This window comes from Melanotaenia boesemani, chromosome 6 (assembly GCF_017639745.1).
Source record: "Melanotaenia boesemani isolate fMelBoe1 chromosome 6, fMelBoe1.pri, whole genome shotgun sequence".
Lineage (NCBI taxonomy): Eukaryota > Metazoa > Chordata > Actinopteri > Atheriniformes > Melanotaeniidae > Melanotaenia > Melanotaenia boesemani.
The window spans coordinates 14,707,065-14,728,694 of NC_055687.1; the positions used below are offsets into that span (position 1 = coordinate 14,707,065).

General features: G+C 39.6%; 2 protein-coding genes across 4 annotated transcripts in view; one reads left to right on the forward strand and one right to left on the reverse strand.

Moving 5' to 3' along the window:
- The window catches only part of bcam (basal cell adhesion molecule (Lutheran blood group)), a 54,441-nt gene that overhangs the window by 22,425 nt on the left and 10,386 nt on the right, over window positions 1-21,630 (forward strand). For all 3 annotated transcript variants that reach the window (XM_041987870.1, XM_041987872.1, XM_041987871.1), the window contains exons 2-10: window positions 15,422-15,546; window positions 15,752-15,968; window positions 17,927-18,000; window positions 18,101-18,197; window positions 18,286-18,468; window positions 19,153-19,274; window positions 19,410-19,551; window positions 20,050-20,165; window positions 21,457-21,598. In XM_041987870.1, coding sequence (XP_041843804.1) covers window positions 15,422-15,546; window positions 15,752-15,968; window positions 17,927-18,000; window positions 18,101-18,197; window positions 18,286-18,468; window positions 19,153-19,274; window positions 19,410-19,551; window positions 20,050-20,165; window positions 21,457-21,598 — 1,218 coding nt within the window. The remainder of the gene's footprint in view (window positions 1-15,421; window positions 15,547-15,751; window positions 15,969-17,926; window positions 18,001-18,100; window positions 18,198-18,285; window positions 18,469-19,152; window positions 19,275-19,409; window positions 19,552-20,049; window positions 20,166-21,456; window positions 21,599-21,630) is intronic.
- Window positions 3,505-5,985, reverse strand: LOC121641623 (zinc finger BED domain-containing protein 4-like). The gene is made up of 2 exons (XM_041987869.1): window positions 4,438-5,985; window positions 3,505-4,309 (listed from the first exon to the last, which is right to left on the reverse strand). Exons 1-2 carry the CDS (start codon window positions 5,898-5,900, stop codon window positions 3,817-3,819), a joined length of 1,956 nt encoding a protein of 651 aa, XP_041843803.1. The 5' UTR covers window positions 5,901-5,985; the 3' UTR covers window positions 3,505-3,816.

Consider the following 21,630-nt stretch of genomic DNA (forward strand, 5'->3'; position numbering starts at 1 on the left):
TGTCTTATTGTAGAGTTTGGACAAATTTTGGTATTTCACTTCTTGTTTTGACATCCTATTGTATTTAGATACAGATGGTTGATTTTTCCAAATGTCAGTAATATTTAAAGACTGTACCTTTAGCAAAATGGGAATTTGTAGCACTTTGTTGAGTTTGGAATGGGTGGTGTTCTGGTAGATGTGCAGTAGAGAAATGGAGAGTAAACAAGGAGAATTTTTTTTTCCCCAACTCTCAAATCCAGTCAGCCATGACATTTCCAAAACACATTTATTATTTAAAACCCCAGCCTTTCTAGAAATAGTTATTTTTATATGGCTACCTGACAGGAGTCAGGTGTACGTGCAAGTTTTATTTCCTCTGATAAACTAAACCCATTGACACAACAGCAATTAAGTGTTTTTTTGCCACTAATCCAAAACCCCCCGGGGATGTATGAGTTTTTACTTAAAAATAGTGCAAGAACCATCCACAGAACACTGTTCCTTGACATAATCCTGGCTTGTTTTTCCCTTTCACTCTTGACAAAAGTTGTTTCAGCTTTCAGTACACAGTAAAATATAATAATTACCTCAACTAGGCACCACTGATCTGGGAATTGGAGCAATAAATAGAGAAATGCATTTGGAAAACCTTCATTCAAATCATTTAAACATCTAAATGAGCACATCCCTTTAAGAAAACAATGAATTACATAAAGTCAGTAAACCACAACTTATGTAATAGGAAATATAGAATCTATCAGTAATAGAGCTTGAGGGGTCAACCAGCTATATAAAGATGTTTTAAAATAATAAATCACTGGAAGTATCATTATTCCTCTAAAAACAGGTCAAAGTACATATATAAACTAATTTGCCTTGCTTGAAAATCAATCTCTTCATCCATCATCTTTCCAGTGCTGTGTCTTCCTTTTTGGGATCCTGTGGGCAATTTACAGTGTTTTCTGCCTCTCCCATCACCAAATGCACCTCATTAGGACACCCCATTATGGACTCCAGTAAGATTAGCAGCAACATATGCAAGCAGATTGCTTCTGCCAAACACTGCATATCATTGTGGCCCATTAAAGCAAGTCATTTACCTTGATAAATGGGTAGAGGCAGAGTGAAATTGAAAACACACAGGGGACCCTCTCCTTCCCTCACTTCATCTTTCTCCTTCCCCTTTGCTTCAGTTTTAACACCTCGTTTCTCTCATGCATGCGCTTGCTGTCCTCTGAGACCTTCCAGCTTCCTTAGCTCGCACTTGTCTAAACTTTGTATCACACTGCTCAACATTATTCCTGTCAAACTCTCCCGCTCATTTTTTACCTCTCTCTCCATCCCTTTCTCCTCTTTTGTCCTATTTCTAAATTTCTATTTTTTTTTTTTTTTTTTTGCCAGGGGCTGTGTTCCATGGAAGGAAGGGAGTAGTTAGAAAAGACCAGGAGAGATTGGAGTGTGTGTGTGCGTGTGGTGTGTGTGTGTGTGTGTGTGTGTGGGGGGGGGGGGGGGGGGGGGGTTAGAAAAGGACAGAGTATGTTAATTGGAGTGCCTGAGGCGAGAGGGGTAGAGAGAACGGGGAGAGAGGAGGGATAGGAGGCCCTGATTCAGGGGCCCCTGAAACATTAAATATTAACACCTTTTCTCATCTTTGCCCCTTTAGTGACATCCACTGATTGGGTTCTCTCTCAGTCGATCAGGACACACGCACACCCACACACGCTCACCCTTTCTGTTCTTCCCCTTTCTCACCAAATTGAGTTCCCTCTGAAAATGAAAGGCAGCCAGGAGGAGACATACTGCGGTAATTGGAGACCTTCTCTGTTTTGTGCCCTTTGATTTAAAAAGTAATGAAATTCTACTTGATATTTTTATCCGATCTTGCAAGTAATTCACAGCTATATTCCCAGCTTTTTTTTTTCTCTCTTTGCTTCACTCAAATATGAACTCTAATAGACACAAGACATTGTCTGTTGTTGTGCTAACTTACTGCTAATAGACTCAGGTATAATGGCAACAGATTATGTCAGCTAAAACATTTTAGCCTTATAAATGACCTAGATATTCTGTGCGAGAAATGAGTTTTACTCATCTAATTCTAATGGGGAAGGATACTTTGGTTTATCAGTGGGGTGATTTATCAAAGCTACTTTTCCAGAAGCACTTACACAGCACTAAAACTCAGAGGATTCATGGATTCGTGTCTCTATTATTAATCTCTTTATGAGATGTATGTACTTTGCCTTATTTTTTTTCCAACTATTGCTTGCTGCAGAGGAGGCCAGGAGACTGCAATGTCAGCTGGACAAATTCATATTCATCTCAAGTGCTCTGTCTCTGTTTTTGGTTCGTGCTTCTTTTTTTTTTTTTTTTTTTACTCCATCTTCATTCCATCTGTCCTTGTCCTGACTTTCTCTTCCTAACTCACATGCTCATGTCTGATGAGGACAAACACACCCTCTCACACAAACACAAACACTCTCACTGACTCCAAACTACTCCTTTGAAAGGGGTTGACTTCTCACCCCGTTGCTGGGGTAGCAAGAATGACGAGGGGGAATCTCTCAGTGGACAAAAGAGTACGTGAGGGGCCAACCTTGTAGCCCACTTCATGCTGTTTGTCTTGAACTCCTAAACTGTGGTGAGATGACACAACACACACACTGGTAAAGCTGTGATTTATCTGTCACAGCAGCACACTGCAATGTTACCTCTTTGCCCTCCACTCTAACATAAGAGACACTGGCCCAAGCCCACTTTCCACCCTATGGCCTTTTTGTCTGAATTAGGGATGCTCCGATCAGGTTTTGATCAGCCGATTCCGATCCCGATCACTAATAAGTGCCGATCACTGCCGATCACCGATACCGATCACATGGATTGGCCGAATTTTTTTAAATTACATTAGAAGCACTACTGGCTACATGATTTGGAAAAAGAAACCATAAATCCCCTTCATTTAGAGAAAAACAAAACATTTTATTTACGTTTTCCAAGAGAAAAAATACAAAACACTTTAAGGCACAATAAATGAACTACTCAGTCAATAGTAGTAAATTCTAATTAGTAATACTATTGTTAACAGACTGAAAACAGATTTAAGGCTCCCTACAGGCTTAATAATGCAGATATTAAAAGAAACAAAACTAAAAACTTAGCATTGCCCATATAAAATGTCAAGTCAAAAAGGAAACATTCACAGTCATAGGCAGGTTGCATTTGAGTTAACTAATTAAATCAGAACTACCTGAGAGCACAGCTTACTATTTTGTGCATGAGTAACCTCTGTTCTGCAAAGAAAAAACTGCTTACCTTTTTTAAATTTATAAAATAAATACTATGGGTCTGCTGCTTTATATGTATAGTAAAATAAATAAATAACCCATCTGCTACCTAAACAACATTACTGTGGCCTTAAAGACTCTGAAACAGAAAACAGGCCAAATGAAATTAAAGTGCTTTCCCTTTGAACAGGAAATGATGCAGAAATTAAAAAATAAAAAAACCTTAACATTACCAGGATAAAATGTCAAGTAAAAAAGGAAACATTTACAGTCATAGACAGGTTACTAGCTGAGAGAAGAGCTTACTGTTTTGTGCATGAGTTACATGTTCTGAAAAGAAAAAACTGTTTACCTTTTATGAATAAAAAAAAAAACCTACAATGGGCCTGCTGCTTTATATGTAAAATGAATAACCATCTGCCACCTGAACAACATTAATGTGGTCTTAAAGACCATGAAACAGAAAATATCACAAGTGAATTTAAAGTGCATTTGCTTTGAACAGGCAGAAACGTTGAACAGCCTTAACACATGCTGTTGTAAATACGTATTACTTGTTGAGCATTGTGGGAAGATTCTTTTTAATAAAGAGAAGCATCTCCGCTTTTTCAGGCATGAGTCTATTCCTGTGTTCATCCACAATGTTGGATGCAGCGCTAAATAGTCGCTCACTCTCCACACTTGTGCAAGGGGCAGATAAGTATGCTCTTGCTACACTAGCAAGCCCTGGAAAGCGTTCCTTGTTAGCTTTCCAGTATTCCAATGGTGATGCACTACGAGAGATGGTTGGCTCTGAGAGGTAGATGATCATTTCTGATGGTGTTGCATTTTCTGTGAGAACCTGGTGCCTGGATTCTTCTCCCAAGATTTCACCAAACACTGAAGACAAGGACCCTGGTCTCGGCACCTTCTCTGCTGGTTCCCCTGTGCTGTCAGCTTCAGGTCTTTGTTTTGGGCTCCTCTGAGTGGCTTGTGTCATCAGACCAACAAGCAGTCTGTGTGTGTTGGTCTTCAAGTCTTCAGAGTAAAATCTGTCTTTGTACCTTTAAGAGGGCAGAGGAAAATCACATTTATTTCACATGAAACTAATTGTCTCAGGTCAGTTGAGGATAAAAAATGTAAAGTATTTGAAAATACTTAATTTTCCACCATTACATAATAATTCTCTCACCTTGGGTCTATGAGTGTTGCCAAACTGTAGAGGGGCTCTTCTTCAATGTCAGCAAATCTTCTGGTGACAGCTTCCAGCAATGTGTCCTTAGTTGTCTTCACACCATGACCTGCTGCAGTCTCTTTGGCAAGGAGGCGCTTCAAAACCATCACAGCAGGTATGACATCAGCAGCAGATGCATTTGATGATGATATTTCCTTCGTTAGCTCTTCAAACGGTTGTAGGAGTGTTGTTAGGTTTTCAATCAATTCCCACTGAGAAGTTGTAAAGGTAGCAGGCAACTCATGGTCAGCTGCATAAACACCCAGTGCTCGCTTTTGCTCAAGGAGACTGACGAGCATATAATAAGTGCTATTCCACCTCGTGCTAACATCTTGTTGCAGTCTTTTGGTGGGCTGGCCGAGTTGTTGCTGTACACTCTGAAGTCTTGCATATGCTAATGGCGAATGCCTGAAATGCCCTACAATGCGTCTTCCTTTGGCAATAATGTCACTTATACTGCGCTGAGACAACACTGCCTCGTGAATAGCTAGCTGCAGGGTGTGAGCCATACACCCCAAACTTGGTAACCCAGCATCTGTCATGCCTTTCACCATGTTTCTGGCATTATCTCTCAGTATCACGTGCACTTTGTCTTTCGGAATATGCCATGTTTCAAACATTTTCTCAAATGTGGCTGCTAAAGCTACAGCAGTATGGGAGCCAGAAAACTCCTGGGCATGCAGAACAGCTTTATGGAGATGAAAATCTGAGTCGATCCAGTGAGCTGTTAAACTCAGCAACGAGACAGGACTGACATCCGAGCTCCATATGTCCGTCGTAAAACTTACGGAGGAGGAGAGACCTTCTTTCAGGAGACGTTCAATGTGAGCGTACACAGTCTGATGGAGCTCCGGAAGGGCTACGTCCATGAAGTATTTACGTCCAGGTAGCAAGTAGCGAGGCTCCAAGTGTGAAAGCAGTCGGCGAAACCCAGTGTCTTCAACAACTGAAAATGGCTGGTCATCCAGCCCGATGAATTCCATTATTTTGGTAGTAATTAGCTTAGCCTTCTGACTGTCACGTTCATACGGACGAGCATTAGCAATTGTTGTTTGTCTTAACTGCGCCCTGGCTGCTCCAGGTGTCTTCTTCTCACTCTGTGCAGCGAGTCTCGTAAACTCACCATACTCCGCCAAGTGATTGTTTTTTAAATGTCGGATTAAATTCGTAGTGTTGAAAGTTTTTGCCGTGCTTCCCCCACGAGGAATTTTTCCGTCGCAAGTGTTACAGGATGCAAACTTGATGTCACTGTCACACACAGTGTAAAACTTCCACACGGCGGACATGTTTATTTTGGATTTGCGCACATGTTCAGTGAGGAGGAAAGCGGAAGCTACGTCACTGCACACGCAAACAGCACCATTGTAGGCTGCAAAGTATGTAATATAAGTGATCGGATTTTGCGATCGGCAAAAAAACATGTGATCGGCGATCACCGATCACATGTTTTTTCATGGAAATCGGCCGATCATGATCGGTGGCCGATCGATCGGAACACCTCTAGTCTGAATAGCTTATAGTATAAATTAACACCACAGCTGCCTTAATTTGTGAGCTCATGGGGAGTTTTTGTGTTAAAAAACAAAACAAGAAAAAAAAAAAGAGAAAAAGGAGTCAGGATTTTCATTGCATAAGTTGCTTATGAACAAGTCATTACCAGTGAAAAAAGATTATGTCAAGTATGTAGCCTGTATAGTCTATTTTGATATTTCTAGTGAATATCTTTCTAACATTGTCCATTCTTGGTTTGTAATCATTTTGTTGAAAATAGGACAATCACGTACATGATTAATTTCATTATGAACTTTGGGCAAATCCTTCAGTAAAGTTCAGGAAAGCTTGATTAATGGTGTTGAAAATCCTTCGCTGTGCTGTTTTAAGACCTCACACACTTTCTAGAAAGGGCTTCTATACATGTAACTGACTCCAAGAACAAACAATAAATAAATCAATATATAAAAACTACACAAATACCCTGGAAAGACAATGTTTAGCTGACAGTCTGCACTCCACTGCAGAATAAAGCAATATTCTGTTCATAGTATTTAATACTAACCAAAAGATTGCACAGATAAAAAAAATATAGTACATAGAAGACTTTGCCAAAGAACTTAGAAAAAGTAAATGAAAACTTTGTTGCAGCAGTGGTGTTGGCTAAGCTTGATTTGTTGTTCGGAAAAGAAGAGAGGAAGGGACAGACAATAAAAAATAAGTGGTGGAATCATGGATTCTTCAGAATGATTTTTCTCTCTGACAGACTTGACTCTGATTCAACATACCGAATATGCTGTACAACAGGGTTAGCAAGGTCCAAGAGTGCAGCGAGTGTGACTCTGACAAGATTTCAATTGCTACCTTAGCATATAAAGACCTTTAAATCTGCAAATCTGTGAGCGTGGAGTTCTAAAGTGGTTCTGTGCCATCCACCTAAGTTGCTTGGCAGGTCTAGATCATTTATAGAGTCATCCAGCTTTGCATTGACTCACCACTCTGCATTTTAAGACACTAAGTCAGATGTACAGATGTGAAGTTTGTAAGGTTTTATGGCAGAGGAGGAGACTGATGCAAACTGCAGCTTATTGCTAATCGGCTTGTGTTTGAGTCGGCTGCATTATGTCAACATCATGTCCTTGGGAACATCAGACCTTCCAGACTTATTTCCTAGCCTTCCTTTTACTCTGTCCTCTGTCTCTCCTTCGTTGTTTGAATAGAAGCTCAGCCCCTGAATCCAAATAAAGTGAAACATGTTTTAAGTGCTAATTGCGTCAGCACCATTTAAAACATGTTTTGCACATCAGACATCAAAGATGAAACAGATTTAAAGTGGGAGGGTTGATATAAAAACTATAAAACTGCAGCCTGACAGAAGAGACAAATGAAGCTAATACAATAAAGAATCTTCAAAGTCAGTGGATCTTTTACTAATATCTGATAAAAATCTGCAGTCTTTGCTTCTGTTTTTTTTTTTTTGTGGAATAGACATAAAGAAGCTGGTGGTTTTAGTGCCAGTAAATAAAAGGATAAAGCAGACTTAGATAACCCTCAGCTGTAACCTGAATGTCCGTGTGATTGCGTGTGTATGTTGCTGCAGGGTCCCAGGTGTGAGTTTTACTTCTACTCAGGTGGTACATCAGTACAAGCCCAGACAGGAAGACAGGAAGGCCATCCTTTATCCTGTAATTGAGGAGGTTAGCTTATGGCACCAGAGCATCAGGGATCTGTATATATCTCATCTTTAATCAAGGCTCCTACCCCTAAAGACAAACAGATATGACACATAACCCTCATAAAGTACAGGAAATCCATAAATGAAATGAAACACAACACTGAACATGTAATTGTGTTTGTCTCCAATTAGAGCTCCAGAAATCATCTTTAAAGCACAATAAAGCTTCTGTCATCAGCCCCTTTAAAAGGCCTGTGAACAGTCAACACTACTGATCAAAAGTTTGGGGTCACTTTGCCATTGGATTCAATAGGGAAGTGACCCCAAACTTTTGAACGGTAGTGTATATATTAGGACTTCATGTACAGTTTATTACTTTTCACATTTATGAGTGAATTTGTCTGTTAGGAGTTACTGAATGTGCAAAGAGTTTCTGTAAACTTAAAATTTTCTCTTTGGAGAAGATACAAGAACACATCACTCCATCCTAAATTAGAATTTATTAATTGTCTGAATTGCCTGACTTTATAGGCCAAATAATACAAATATAAAGGAATTGGTCATTGGGAAATCCATGAGGGACTTTTGTATGAAGAGCTTTTAGAGCTTAAACAATCTTGCTGGTCCCACTTGGAGAAGCTTCCTTCTTATTACAAATCAAAACAGTTGCCAAGACAGAAATAGCTGAATTTACCGATATCACACCAATTAAATAACTGGAATCTAAATGTAGTTTTATTTAATGGTGTTATTAGGGTTTTGGTTATTAAAGGTGGGGGAAACTGTCATTTTGGATTCCTGAGTTATTTCAGTTTTCCGTTTTTCCAAATGTTTGTGATTCGAAAGTGGAGTGGGTTACCATCACACTAACTCTCTTTTTATCCCTCCATCCATTTTTCTCTGTAACCCTCTCTCATGAATGTCATGAACAGTATTGAGATTTGTAATTAGCATCGGCTACATATCACTTGTTCGGTCTCAAAGGTCAACATTCAGTTGGAAGCCATCAGAAATCTTAGCACTAAGTCTTCTATGCATAGATCTTGGTCAGTACCACAGTTTCCACTAATGTGTCTTTTTCTTGTATCAGTTTTCACATTGGTCTTTGTGGGTGTTTGTTTAAAGTTGCACTTCTACAAATTGTATGAGTCAGATTTTATTTTTATTTATATTTATTTTTTCTCAGCTGAGAAACTTACTCTTGCTTTGCTCATCTGTCACCTCTGTGGTTTGGGGTCTCACTATGTCTTTCTCACTCCACCCCCACCTCTCTCTGTGTAATGTTCATTGCTGGTGTGTGAGATGTAAGTCTGGTGTGTGGCTTGCAGCAGCTGCTGTTCCCGTGTTGCACCTGTTCTTGTGTCATCACTCGGTTGTTGATGGACTCCAGGACCCACCCCAATACTGGCAGTCTGCCCCTGCTGGCTCCACACACACTCACACACTCCAACAGTTGACACACATAGATCCCATTTTGCATGTATGTCCATGCTCTTATTCCTCTCAATTATCACCCACTCCGACTTTGAGAGGAATGAATGAATGAAAAAAGTCTCAGGATTCTACCGAATGACACAAATTAGCTTTTGATAGATAGATAGATAGATAGATAGATAGATAGATAGATAGATAGATAGATAGATAGATAGATAGATAGATAGATAGATAGATAGATAGATAGATAGATAGATAGATATAGACCTTTATTGCATCCTCTTTTTGACTTTTCTCTGTAAATACAGTGTCTAAACAACAGCAGTGGGTATGGCTGGTTTTAGCCCCTTCAACAAATATCGGCATCTTTACCAGAGTGCCCACCGAGCAGCCTTTTTCTGTTTATTTTGTCTGCATTACAGCTGTCCCCCTGGGGCGAATTGCAGAGATAGATCGAGTTTGTCTTCCAAAATGAAACCCGCTGAGCAAACTGAATTTCCTAGAACAATGCAAACTGTTCCCATCTCGCAGGGCAAGTAGACTGATATGAGCTCTGAGTGAATGTGAAAGGCCTGTAAACTCAAGATTTGATTCTGCTTCAGTCTGCACCCTTAATGGGAAATAACTAGCAGTAGTAAGCTGAGGTAACTCTGCCCGGCTGTGCAGCTACATCTGTATCCACATGCACAGACCCTGTGGTTCACTGTAGCTGTGTTGACAGTTGCCATATGCAGTAGGAGGGAAACTATGGAAACAACTTTGGAGTTGGTTTATAGTCTTGCGGTCAGTTTTATTTTACTCATGTCACAACAGCAGCATGTTATAGGCTGTGTAGAATTCACCTAAACTCAGTTTGAAATTTGCTTGTTGCTTCTGTAGCTACTGAATAACCTCTAAGCATAAGAAAAAAAACTTATTTGGGACTATCAGCCTTTTGATCACAGCTGGAAAGGCAACTATAAATAGAAAATTATTCTGCTGATATTAAATTAAGCTGCTGATTTGTGGAGAGTGGCAAATACTGGAAGTGACATGTTGTTTTGCCATAACCTCGTGCTGTAGGTGACTCAGTTCTTCATGACTTTGAGGCAATGTCTTCTATAGGTGAACTCTGTTTGCTTTGCCAACAGTCAAGCACACTAATCCTGTTAGAGTTTTGGACCACACACAAACACACATATATTTCGACTTGACATTCCTCACACATCAGATACCAAGTCACACTCCTTTTGCCCTCGCCAGCTTTATGCTTGGATAATGTTAATCTTCTAAAAGTTCCTCATAGCAGCATTAGTGCAGATTTTTATGATCTATCGCTGTGTGCTGTGTGTGATATACACAGTCTGAAATCTAACACACTTCTCCCGGACCTGTAGCACTGCCACCCAGGTGTGTACAGTATATTGAATTACCCAGCTCATCAATCACTCTTCACCTGAGTGGTGTTTGGGTTAGCAGGGAGACAACAGCTAATATCAATGAATCGCAGGTTATGGTAGCTTCACACAGAGGTGAAGACATATGATGATGACTCTCATGGATATAAGGGATGTTTTTGGTGCTCCCTCTTGTATCTCTTTCCCTTCCTCCCCCTCTCTTCTATCCTACTCCTATTTTCTTGGTTTCATTTCTTTTGCTGTTTTGTGAATCCTTTGTTTCTGTCTTACAAATACACCACAAAGTCTGAGCGCTGGGTATTAAAAAATGCTCTTTGAGATAGAGCAATAAAAAGGAGGAGAGTTCAAGAGAGAAAGAAGCTCCTGGTTTGATGTCCACAGTATGGTAGTAGGTGAGGCAAAAACAAGAGAGAAAAGGGGGGACAGGATAGAGGGGATCCAGCTGGTTCTTTTCATAATGAGAGGCACTCTATTGCATGTGTGTGTGTGTGTGTGTGGGTGTGTGTGTGTGTGTGTGTGTGTGTGTGTGTGTGTGTGTGTGTGTGTGAGGGTGTGTGTGTGTGTGTGTGTGTGTGTGTGTGTGTGTGTGTGAGGGTGAAAGAAAAAGAGATGCAGGCTGGAAGACGAGTTGAAGAAAAAGTCAAGACAAGGCAGACTGAGGGTATTAAAGTTGGTTTCACATTAACTTTTCAGGAGATGTGGGACTGACACGACTCTCTGGGTCTCCTCCACTCTGCCATGCTGCTTTAACTGCAGACTCTGGATGTTATTTTTCAGCGCACAGTGTACTTAACTGCAGCTTTTTGGGGTGGTTCAGTTGCTCATAAATATCCCATGCATTATAGATATACTGTAAAAGCGTCTGTGTGTGTGTGTATGTGTGTCTGTTTGTGTGGGTGTGTACAGGTCGCAGTCTGACCATCTTGTTCCCATCTGTCTTTCTACCCGGTCATGCACCCCATCACACACACCACCTCACACACACTTTCCCTCTCTTTGGCTAAATCCTATTATCTGGCTTGCATCAGCTAACGAGACCCCCTTGCAGCTTGCCCCCCCAATACACTCCAGTAGTGCCCACTGCTCTCTTTCTTCCTTTTACTCTCTCACACACAGTGACAGCTAACAGCCTGTGTCTCTAAATACACAAACACTCCAGTGTGCACACACATGCTGCTTTAAGCTCAGATTGGACAGAGGACTCCCTAATTACACTTTAATTGCCTGTGTCTATCTGTCCAGCTGCCTCATGTGTGAAACACAGACAAGCGGCCTGATTGATCATTCTGGACTCAACATATTGTGAATGACACCAAAAGATGCATATGAAAGGGGGAGAAGGTGAGCATGAGACAAAAAATAAAATCAATGAGATATGAGCTGGCAACGGGAGCAGGATGCTGTGCAGATGAATTCTGTTGATTTAAATTTCCAGACCATATTATTTCCTTCTCTCACACAACCAGTCCCCCTCAACGAATTGTTTGTCCTGTAATTATGCTCACACTTTCAAACAGGTTGCGTTGACTGATAATGGTTTACAATAATTATTTCCATAAAAAAAGAAGATCTTTAACTGCTTTGAAAGTGAGAGTTCAGCAATTTTATTCCAGTTATGTCTGGAAAATTTGCATCACTGGTAGAAAAAGTACTTAATATGTGATGCAAGAATAAGATACAGACGTTTCTGTTTCCACAGGAACTGAATTATATTCACAGAGCTGTGACTTGTACTGCTTAAATTTAGATGTCAGCAGATGCTAAATGTGAGTGCTTTGTCAACATCTTTGAATAATGAGCAGCTTATTTCTTAAACAGTTGTGAAGTGATATGTACTTGTGACCACACCTGTTGTGTTTTTTTAAAGCAGAAAAGCTGGAACTCCTCTTTTTCATAAGTAATTCTAGTCTGGACCCTTTTTTTTTGTGTGTGACCCACCATTAATGTTTTTTACTCCCTGTTGTCAACATACACCAACAACAGCAGTTCTGTTCAATGAACGTGGTGATAACAGAGTAAAAACGTATATTTTATTGTAAAGTTTTATGGTGTTTTACAATTGGTCATGTGTTGTGTGTAATAGCTGTGCAACACTAGATGATAATTGTTTCCATAAATACTGTAATTTTGTTTAGTTTTGAGTGTAAAAACATTTATGTATGCAACATTTATAATAGAAATGTAAAAATGTTGGTGTATTCATTCGTATTGCATCGAATTATATCGTATCGTATCAAATCATATGACATAGTATCAAACCATATGGTATTGTAACATATTGAGTCATATCACATTGCATTGCATCATAAAACACCATATCACATTGCATCTTATCACATTGCATCATATTGCATCACATTTTATTGTATCATATCATAAGTCCTCAAGCCCAAGTTTTATAAATTGGCACAAATCCGTAGTGCTGTTGGAAATCACAGTGCTTCAATCACTCACGCATTCTTGCACATTTGTTTGTCTGGCTTTCCTGTTTGCTTTGGTGCTAAAACAGGATATGTTTCAGGGTTTCATCCTTTTTACAAATGCAAAACATGAGAGTCGTCTTGTAAAACTAATGTTTGTTTGCTTGAGAGTCACTGAGAGCAAAGAACTAAATATTTTAAGAGAAGGGAGGGGGAAAGGGGGATAACGAGGGGCAGGTTTGAAAATAGATCCCAGGGAAGTGAGAAAGTAAATGAAGAGGAAGTGAAAGAGCAAAGCACTGGACAGACATGAGAGCTGTTCATCACTGTGAGTTCTTCACTGACCTGCTGTATGACCCCTGTCTAGTTTGTGGATCATGGTGAGTCACAGCATCTGATCCCAACAGAATGTGTCTGAATAGCCACTCGGCAACTTCAGGGTGTATTTTTGACAGCTCACCCTAAAACACCCTCTTCAGTTGTGTACTCTGTCTTCCCTTACATCCTTTGCTTCCTCTTCTCACAGTATCCTGATAACAAGGTGGCCATTGCTCAGCTCCTCTTATCTGACTTTAGGCGTTTTGAACTCTTTCATCTTACCCGTCTGCATTTCTCAGCCTTGTTAATAAAGCTTGCCTGTCAAACATCTATGATTCCCCGAAGTCCATCCTCCCTACTCTTGGCAGTTTTTCACAACAAATAAATTATTCAGCTGTAGAATTTGTAGTCAAGGAATTGACGATATGATTAATTTATGTTATCATACAGAATACGGGGCCATGTTGTTCATTAGCAGTATACATAAATGTCCCCAACTGGAATATTCTTGATCTCTTTATTTTTAATAATACTGTTTTTGGGAGTTTTGTTGAAAGGCTTAATGTTACATTTTATAGTAAATATGGTTTTCTCATTCCTCACTAGACTTGATTAAACAGATTTAGCAGTATAAATATGTTAAATTGAATAACCTTGTCTTTTCCCAGTTGTTGCCCTTTGTTTTAATTTATTAAAATCTCACACTCACAACACAGTGAACTCAAGTGTCACCATGTCTTACCATAACAGTAGATTTATGAAACCGTACTCTATCCACTGACTTCATTAGCAGAAATGGAGCTCTTTTCCTTCCTCCAGCTCTTGATCCCCCACCTCCCTTTTTCCCAGTCTTCCCTTGTCTGTAATGTTGTCTAGTTGGTGCATTATCTATAGGTGGATATAGTGTTATAATATACTTTTCTCTACAAGAGCTAATCCAGGGCTATTTTGTAGTCTGTCTGCATACTTTAACATAGAAATCTGGGACACTGGGTGCATCCTAATGTCTCTTTCGAATGGGCAACACTGACAGTGCTGGTCACAAAGGCCCTGTAGCTTCTACTTAGTCCCTGAACAGTTTGTGGTTTTTTGCCAGTGTTGAGTTCTGCTTTAGTCTTGAAACAGAGCTTAGACAACTGTCTCAGAAGTGTAGTAGAAATTTCATTTGAAGATCTAAGACCTGATGCCTTTGAAAATATCTGAACTGCTTGCAATCCCGCGCAATTGATTTCAGGTGGAATATATATATATATATATATATATATATATATATTTTTTTTATACCCCATGATGATCTACATTTATGATAATGCTTCACTGTTATAGAGAATTTATATTATTCTATAACACACATACATCTGTGTAGTTGAATACATGTATGGTTCATCTTCTGGCATTACCCTGGTGTCATTTGTCATCTCTAGAATTCTATGCCTGTGTGTGTGTTTACTGTATTGTGTGTTTGCAGGGAGCAAACATTGCATTGATGAATGAGTGTGTTGTAGCTGTGTGTGTATAGCCTGGGAGGTGCAGTGCTATGACAGTGGGTAATTATAGGCTGTTGCCTCTTGCTGCTGATGGGGGTGTGAGGGGTGATGGGGGCAAACTGCTTAAGGCATAGCAGGAAAAGGCATTCTCCAGTGCAGACATAGTTCCTCATGGCCACCACATGGTGGTCCCTAGTTTTCATAACACACTCTTTGAACATTTGGAAGTCCTTAGGGGTATTTAAAAAACACAGCCTTTTAATCAAATTATACACAGACAAGTTGTAGTCACTGTGGTTTTTTATTTGTATTTCGCTCGCTTCCTTTCTTTAAGAAACAGCACATTTTTAGTTATCCTGAGTTTTAAACCTTTTTTTCTTCCAATTTTCCCGTTTTGGACATCTGCCATATATTTATATACCAGTAAGATGGATTCTAACCATGCACTGGGTTTTTATTGTAGTTCTCTGTCTTCTGTGGTTAGTTACTGTGTATAAGGAACATGTTCAGGTACTAAATGACACTTAATATGTTACCATAAAAATCATGAAATTTATTCCTTATGGTCGACTCAAACCCTTGTACATATTTATGGAACCTTTATTACTGACCATGCTAATACTGATCTCTATAATGTCCACACTTTCCTTTCAGGGATTTATTTCATTTCAAGTCATTAATCTTATTCACCCCCCTGCTCTTGTGTCTTCTTTTCTACAGTTTGCAGTGGGGGTGTTGTTGTGGATGTGGCTAGACAAGTGGAGGTGATGAAAGGAGAGACTGCCAAACTGCCCTGCAAATACACTGGCTCAGACTCACCCAACACCATTGTTGAATGGTTCATTGTATGTAATTGTAATTTCTAATAATATATTTTCACCCACCTCAGAATATTTGTACACAGGAATCAAATTTGCAACGGCTATTTTAATATATATCAATATATATAATCAAAAATAATTTTTGGTCTTATATTTTTGTTACTTGGTCCCTTTTCTTCCCTATTTCCGTTCCTCTTCATGTTTTTCCCAATTTCTTCCTTCCTTTCAGGAGGACCAGGGAACCAGGACTCGTGTGGCTTTCCACTCCAAGTCTGGGGAGGAAAAAAGTGATGAGGGCACTACTCTGTCTGGCCGAGTCACTATTGGAGCGGACTTCACTTTGACCATCACCGATGTTAAACCCTCAGACGAGCTTGTCTTCCACTGCCAAGTTACTGCTGGTGCTCAGGGAGTTGGAGATGGCTCCACTGTGCTCAAAGTCTTCTGTAAGTCAGTTATTGACACACAACAACACACACACACAACTTTTCTTATAGCACTTGATAGGTATTTAAGGTTTGATTTGTTGCTGCTTCTCCCATCAAAGGTTTATGACTTCCATCTGTGTGACGTATGTGTGCATCCATGCATATCTTGGCTTAATTGTACTTAATGCATTTCCTGATAGCATTTTATATGTGCTCATATAAACACCATACTAAATATTGTTAAGGAAATATATTACAATTTGTTAATATCGTCTACATCTGTCAAAAAAATTCAGCAGACTTAGCTTATAGTTTTTCTTTGAAGCCTTCTCCAAAGTCTGGGGTTAACAGTTTGTTTTGACAAGTTCCCCAGAGGTCAATTAACCACAATCTAATCACCCTTGACATAATTGATGAATAGTTCAATCACACTTGTCATGTCTCATATATCTCTCCATAATAAGAGTCCAGATTTATCACTAAGATGTCGAAGGGTGACCCTGGTGCAGACTGCTGTGGTGCTGCCCCTCCCACAGCAGGCACACCAAAATAAGCAGAATTCATTTGGATTTCAGATTGAACTGTCAGTCTCTGTGCAGAGGGGGAGATTTGTGTGGAGACAAAAGCAAAACAACTTTATCTTTAGTCATGCTTCCTCTCGAAAAACAGCTTATAAGTTAACCATTAGCATTTAAGTCCTCAGAAGCAACAATGTTTAAAGGAAACTCATAAATGAACTATTTATTGTGAATAGACCAGTCGGCGTTGGACAATGCCTCAAAGGAGTGATATTTAACAAAGGCCTTCTCTGACACATTTAACGCCCACACTGCTGAGAAAACAACCTGTCAAACAACCCAACAATTATTCTTTGTGCACATTGGACCACTTGACTTATTGTGGGTGAATTATGGTGTGTCTGTACTGCCTGAACTTAATGGGACTGAGTTATGAGGTCTCCTGATTGTTCAGCTGCAGCAGCAATCGCTTTTTCTTTTCCTCAGAAAGCCTACAATGGAGGATAAATAGTTATTACATGGAGTAAAATCACATAACTAAATTTCTCAATATACACTAAAAAAAGCATCTGAAATGTAAAAAGATATAGAAAAGAACTTGAACCATATTAAGAATGTTAAAATGGAATAAAACTAGTCCTAATGTAAACAAAGTAAGGCTAAATTTGTTTGTTATGTATAGGTTATAGGGTCCTCTGTATTTACTGTATGTTAGAGGATAATGGTTGTTCAAATACATTGGCTGTTTACAAAAGAGAAGACAAAAGCTCGGTCCCAATCCCACCCACTTGGCCCTACCTCTAGCTTTGGAGGGTCCTCGACATGGTAGTGGTCCTTCAGAATGTAGCTACAAGGAATGGAGGCTGAAATCTTTACCTAGAAAATGGACTACCGTTCAGTTTAAGCATCTGAAAGCACACCATCTGGAAGGCCTTTTGAAAGGCTTCATTTCCAAAAAAAAATGGTCCATCCTACTAAACACAGCAGCAAAACAAAAGACAAGGTTACGGCCAAGTGGTTAGACCGGGGTGGTCGGGGGTGTGGGGTTTTTGGACAGTGATTAAGAACTGAATGATTGAGACAGAGAGAGAAATACCCATCTACTGTTTATTTTCCTAAGCAGTCGACAGCTGCAGGCAGCGATAAGATGACCTTGGACAAGTGAGTTTTGGAATAAAGCAGTGAAACAAGAGGGAACGCTCACACCTGTGGCTGTGTGTGTGAGCCAAGATAGAGGAAATGGGAGTTTTCTGTGGTGTGACCCTTATCGGCCTATGAACCAGGTTACAGTGGAATGCCATGAAGCTGGTTATTTATTGCAATACTTAATTAAGAAGGTTGACAGATGTGTGGGTTAGGTTATGCATGTTATGTGTGTGCTTGTATATCTATTTAAGACTGGAGATTTCCTTTCATTGAATTGTAATGATCTAATCACTTTTTTTTTTTCCATCTTAGTTGCTCCTGAGAAGCCAGAACTCACAAAGCCATCAACTCAATCCATTTCAGTGGGCGAGTCTACTAGCTCAGAGGTTTGAATGCTGTCTTGTGTGTTTTCACATTGTATGATTTTGATTTAAGTTCCACTTTCTTCATTTTGCCTACATTTCCTTCATTTTCCCATGCCATCAGATTGGCACCTGTGTGACGATGAACGGACACCCCCAGCCAAGAATCGTCTGGTTCAAAAACGACAAACCTATTCCTGAAGACAAAGACAGAAGCAAGGGTATGCATGCTCTGGTAGCTAGAACTTAATATTCTTCTGTTAACTGATCATTGAAGTGCATTCTTCAATTTTTTCTCTTCTCTGCCAGAAACCTACATGGTTCCCTCTGTGGTGAAGGAGGCCTCCGGTCTCTATACCATTAAGAGCGTCCTGTATATGCGGCCCACCAAGGCAGACAAGGACTCTGTGTTCCAGTGTATTGTGGAGTACATGATGCCAAAAACAGGAATCAATCAAAAGAAGTCTGACACCATCAAAATCAACCTCAACTGTAAGTGGTTTGTACACTTGGTGGGATGTTGGCAGATGTATGAAAAAATGCATCAGTGTGTGCACTCAGGTGTATGACCTAATCAGTCACTACGTAACCTAACATGCGTGTCCTTGGACTGTGGGAATATGTGTAGTCACAAAACAAATATCAGCACAAAGCACAAACAGGCTACGGTTCCCCATGAAAGTCAAACACTTATTGCTTTGAGTCAATTTTGAATGGCACACCAAGATGGCAACCTCCCTGTTACACAGGTACAAAGTTAAGGTGGGTGAACCAGCCCAGGAACATGCTGGACAAAAGCAAATGGTAGACTTGAAACATTTATAAAATATACTAAATTTGTTTCCCTTTTCATGTTATTAGTTCTACTGTTTAACTTTACAGTTATAGGGAAGGTAAGAGATTCATCCCATATGTTAGGCTTGATCCTGGAAATAAAGTTCCTCAAACTGTACTCAAACAGTGAAGTCAAGCAGCAGGACAATGTAGCCTCTTCCATGAATGTGCCATACTTTGAAAATGCACTTGGTTTTGTTTTTAAACACTGTACAATCAAATTCAGTGTAAGAGAAGAGTTTGTCTCACTAACAGTTGATTTAATTTTTTTGTTAAATAAAGATGTTAACACACGTCAAAAAGAAGGAATATTCACCTTTTCCATGGTTGTTCTTGTCCTAGATCCCTCAGAGAAAGCAACTTTTACTCTACTCAACACTCACCCAGTCAAGGAGGGTGACACTGTCGAGATGAAATGTGAGACTGATGGAAACCCCCAACCCGAGTTTGAATTCTCTAAAGGTGTACGTAAACATACAAACTGCATGACAGAACATTTTTATTTAGTTGCTTTTATTTTTTTATCCCAGTTGGAAAAAAAAAAAAAAAAACATCTTTAACCCCTTTTACTCAGTCTCAGTCTTTCTTTCCATATTTAGAGCAAGCCTATCAATGGTCAGGGTGGTCTAGTCACACTGAAATCTGTCAAGCGTGAAGCTTCTGGTGAGTACCGATGCAACGCCCTAGACTTCGATAACCTGGATGCCGATCTGACAGGAACCATCAACCTCAATGTCAACTGTGAGTGAGCCAAAGACACACACAGACACATATGACTGCAGAATTTAATTAATATGTGTAAAGAACAATTTACTTCCTGTTTGTGCAATTTAAACCTAACAGTGAGCCATTCTTTTCATCTGTAAATCATAAAATTAAAGAGGTTAGCATGGAATGGGCTTTAATGGAATCCTTTCAGCAGGGCAATATCTGCTTCAATTTTTCACAGTTCATCTGTTACTTTAATGCTATCCCATCCACAGAGCTTAATTTGATCTTATCATGCACATTAAGAGGTGATAGCCTAGAAAAAGACATAACTTGGGCTTCAAAATAGGCTTAACTTCAGAGTAAGCGTATTAGCTTTGTACTTTGTACAATACTGCAATTTAGAAAGCCCTATTACATGGCTGTTTAAGGGAGGAGGATTTTTCTTAAGTGGCACCTCTTTTAACTCCTTATAGAAAGCTTCATGTCTCCAGGCTCTCTTTCAGCTGCTATTTGTTTTCTTTCTGTCAGACATTGATCCCGTGAGCATAACTCCAGAGCAATCTCAAGTTGTCGGGATTGGGAAGCAGGTTGAGTGGCAGTGTAGGGTCCATGCATCTGCCACGGCAACAGTTCAGTGGAAAAAGGTATATATATTTAATAACTTTATTAACCATTTTAGCATTTTTCCTCAGCTTCATCCATTGATATAGGAAAATTATATAAGGATACAAATATATTACCCCTTTTCTTATCATAGTTAAGTATTTGGTATGTATCTTAGTGTTTTGGGGGGATGATGAGATCTGTTTCATGCAGCTGATAACCGAGTAGTTTGCATGCAAAGCTCGCTTTGGTTTTGGTCTATAGATGCTGCCTTTGATCACAAAAGAGAATATCCAACAGAAAAGAAGTTAAATTTCCTAGCTGGGAAATTGGATAATGTTTCCAACCCCACCATGAATAGAGGTAGATATGTTTCTTTTCCTACTGTGTACGCTGATGTGTGGAGGTTGAAAAAGACTACAATCTTCCATGTCTGAAGTACAGTGAATGTAGTATGATGTCAGGGACGTCTGAGATGGAAGTAGACTGAAGGCTTGAACAAAGTGACAGGAATGCCTCATATTGAAATTTTCACTTAAAAAAACAAACAAAAAAAAAAAAACAAATAAAAGCTATCCATCCCATTATCTTTTTTTTATTTGTCTCCTTTAAACAGTTTCATTGGAGGCAGTGAGTGTCTGATAAGGATTTTGTCAAGACTGAACACCTCATCTGTCCACAGAGCATTCCCACATATAGTAATGGTTGTTATACCACAAACTTATCGATGCTTCACACTAACAATGATCTGATTAAATGTTCAACAGGAACCAGATTCTGTTGGAGGCTTTGTATTTGGACTTTTTGATAACTCAGCTTGATTTTTAACTTCTGTTTTTTGCCACAAACAAACCAAAAGATTGTTTTCTGAAAAGCTATTTAAAGCATCTCCGTACATTCTTAGACAGTAAAACCCCGTAATTTGATACCCTTGCTGTGTTTTGTATTCATCCCTGTTTCTCCACTAGTTATGTACTCAGTGTTTCTGCAGTGTCAGGACTGTTTTTGTAGCCTGTGTATCTTTTGTTGTGTCTCCTGGGTGTGATAGAATCTGGGTAGAGAATGTATTGTTCTTAAGAAGAAAAATTCATGTGAGAAGGAATGGAGAGGAATTCCAAGAGACAGGTTTATCATTGAGGATGATCTGTTATCACTGAGCTGTCAAACAGTGTGTGTGAATACTCCTCTTCTGCTTTCCCAGCACAACAGTGTGCCTTCAGACTAGATTTTCAGAGGGCTCTCACTTTCAAGCAGACAGAATAAAAAGACAGAAAAGGGGGATGATAGTGAGACTCCTACTGGTTTTATTTCAGTGTGTTTGTGTTCTTCCAGGGCTCTGTGGTGCTCGCTGGAGGCAGTTCTCTATCCTTACAAGAAGTTACCTATAAAGATGCTGGAGAGTATGTGTGTGTTGGATCGGTTCCATCTGTGCCAGGACTCACAGCCCAACGTAGTGTCAACCTCACTGTTGAAGGTAACATACTCATTAGATTGATGCTCATGCAG